Genomic DNA, 2642 nt, shown 5'->3' on the forward strand with positions numbered 1-2642 from the left:
CACGCAAACGTAGGAAGTGTGAAGCAGTTTCCCGCTCAGTGAGGACTTCCACCAGGAGATCTCCAGCTTCAGCTAGGACTTGCCATGTTTCAGCCATTCTTGGAACGCCAAGGCAGCGACGAAGGCTTCGGGAAAACAGGGACCGATGGGTATTTAACGATGTATTAGAAACCCTATGGAAGACTGGAAGGCTGTAAAGCACAGTCGCCCTCACCAAAGCCGCGTGAACGGCTAAGAGGGAGCGTTGATCACAGCCCCAGCCGAAGCCAGAAAGATGTTGAATGGCAGGAACCATCGCTGCACCTTGGTTTCAAGGTGCTTAAAGTGACAGTCCGGTCGAAAACATAGGTCTGGGAAACACCGCCTTATGATTTCTAATACTCCTCACAACAACTGTGCAAAATATTTCAGAAGAAATCGTATCGCACGATTTATAATCGGCTTTTTTCTATGCCGCAGTTGGTCCTGAGTAAAGGCCGCAGCGAGCTCTCGCGTGACGTGCATAAGAGCAATGCCGCACGTGACTTGCGCATGCCTGTTTGCGCGATAGTTGATTGTTGCGTGCTAGCATTTGTCCATTATGATGTTTTTGAGTAGCAATCACGCGTTACGTAGACTAAAATGCAGAGTAGCGTCAATGTAAGCACAGGTATCACGACGTAGCCTTCTGTTCAGTATGTATTGTATTTTGTTTGCCAGAATTTGTGTATACCGTCCGCCGTCTCTTTCTGTCCAGAGGGTTTCGTTCAGAGCCGGCTTGCGGTTCTGATCGGTGAACGAAGAAGACGCATTGTTCTAGAGCTCCACTGAAAGATTTCGATTTTTCCAGCTATACGTGAGTGTATACGTTCCATTAACCTCGTTTCCGCCGTTATTCGTTCGGATCGCACCCCGGGCGAAGCCCGGGACACAACTCCCCGGCTGGGATTTCTTCTCGGCAACGATGGATTTTCCGGACCGTACAGGGAAGGCGAAATGTACCACTCTAGCCGCACCGGCGGCCACCCTCACTCCTCGAAAGGAAAGCGGTGAGGAAAATGCCCCACAAGGGCCCTCCCAACACCTTCACTACGATCCTGATCACCTACAAGAAAGCAGCAGTGACATGGACTCCCTGATAATTGACGAGGATGCAGATGACACCGTGGATGGTTTCCGGGTCCCTCGGCAGCAGCTTAAACGGAAACGACGAGCCGAGCGCCGTCACAGCAGCTCCAGTGACGATACAGTCAAAAGTGTACCCTCCTCTACTTGCTCCACAAGGGCTCCCTCTCTGACAGTGCTTTTCCGTCCCATTTCGCAAGGTGAGACGGTCAATAGCTTGCAGTTAACGAAACTTGAGCAATACCTCGAATCGGAAGCACCAAACGAGATTGCCGAAATACGCTTGAATTACAAAAAGAACATCGTCGCAGTCGATGTAAAGACCGCCGGCGGCGTCAACAAACTTTTAGGACTGTCCCGCCTCTGTGCAAAGTCAGTGTCTGCTTTCGTCCCGGCATCAGCACGTGCGACGAACGGGGTTATTCGCGTCTCTGATACATCTCTAAGTGATGCAGAAATCAGCAAACGGCTCCGAGCTGTCATTCCTGTTACGAGCGTCAGGCGCCTCGGTAAGGAAGGAGTGCTTGTGAAGCTGAGCTTCTCCTCAGGCCCCCTACCAAAGCAGGTCCACATTGGAACGGTCAAATTCCTTGCCAGCGAGTACAAACCGAAACCAACTCAGTGTTTCAAGTGTGGACGTTTTGGCCACGTAAATGCAACCTGCACACGTGCCCAGACCTGTATGAGATGCGCCGGGAATCATGACATCAGCGCTTGTATAGAAGAAAACACACTGAAATGTCAGAACTGTGGCAAGGCACATTCCACGCTCGACAATGCCTGCCCCGTAAAGCAGTTGGAAACAGCGGCCCATCGCTACAGCGTCAACAGTCGTGTCCCTATACGTGAGGCCCGTAGAATCTTCCGTGCTTCAAAAGAAAGGAGAAAAGATCCTGCCCTACATCATGAAACTACCACCACGACGAAGGCTCGCCTTCGCAAGGGCGCCCTGCACACCAAGGCTTCTTTCAGTGAGGTGATCAAAAGATCCCATGTCCCCTCCCCTGCTCCGCACACCGCTGAAAAGACTCCTAACGTTGCAAGGGAGCCTCGTACGGCAGCCCCCATATTGTTCACAAGAAACCACATCTCTCCAAAAACGGCGGACAACACACCCGAATCAAACCAGCCGCAAAAAGCAACATCCAATGAACAATTACCAAGGTTTGCTGCGTTCATCGACATCGCTTTTCTCGTCCTCAGGACACTACATGAATGCTCATGGCTTCCATTAGGCATGCGTCACTTCATTTCTCTTGTTCTCCCGCTTCAGCAATCTCTAACGAACTTCGTTGGAGTGTGAGCCCTTTGCAATCCCGCTTCAGCACACTACTCCCCAGGGAGCGCATGTACCTTCTCAACCACTATGAATGCACGAACCAATACCACTACTCCTCGCACCACTACTCGCACGGCCCCTGCAATCATGCAATGGAACTGCAGAGGCCTCAAAGGAAAGCTTCACGAACTCATCCTGTTTCTCAAAAAGCAACCAGTACCAATTATCGCTTTAAGCGAATGTGGTCTTCCAGAGCCGT

At 51.2% G+C, this 2642-nt stretch overlaps 1 protein-coding gene across 1 annotated transcript; it reads left to right on the plus strand.

The window, feature by feature from the left end:
- Positions 1-774: 774 nt before the first annotated feature.
- On the plus strand, positions 775-2407 carry LOC135374411 (uncharacterized). Its single transcript, XM_064607375.1, has one exon. The coding sequence runs from the start codon at positions 944-946 to the stop codon at positions 2405-2407; it is 1464 nt and encodes a 487-aa protein (XP_064463445.1). The 5' UTR covers positions 775-943.
- The last annotated feature ends 235 nt before the right edge of the window (positions 2408-2642 follow it).

The sequence above is a fragment of the Ornithodoros turicata genome, unplaced genomic scaffold (assembly GCF_037126465.1).
Source record: "Ornithodoros turicata isolate Travis unplaced genomic scaffold, ASM3712646v1 Chromosome56, whole genome shotgun sequence".
NCBI lineage: Eukaryota > Metazoa > Arthropoda > Arachnida > Ixodida > Argasidae > Ornithodoros > Ornithodoros turicata.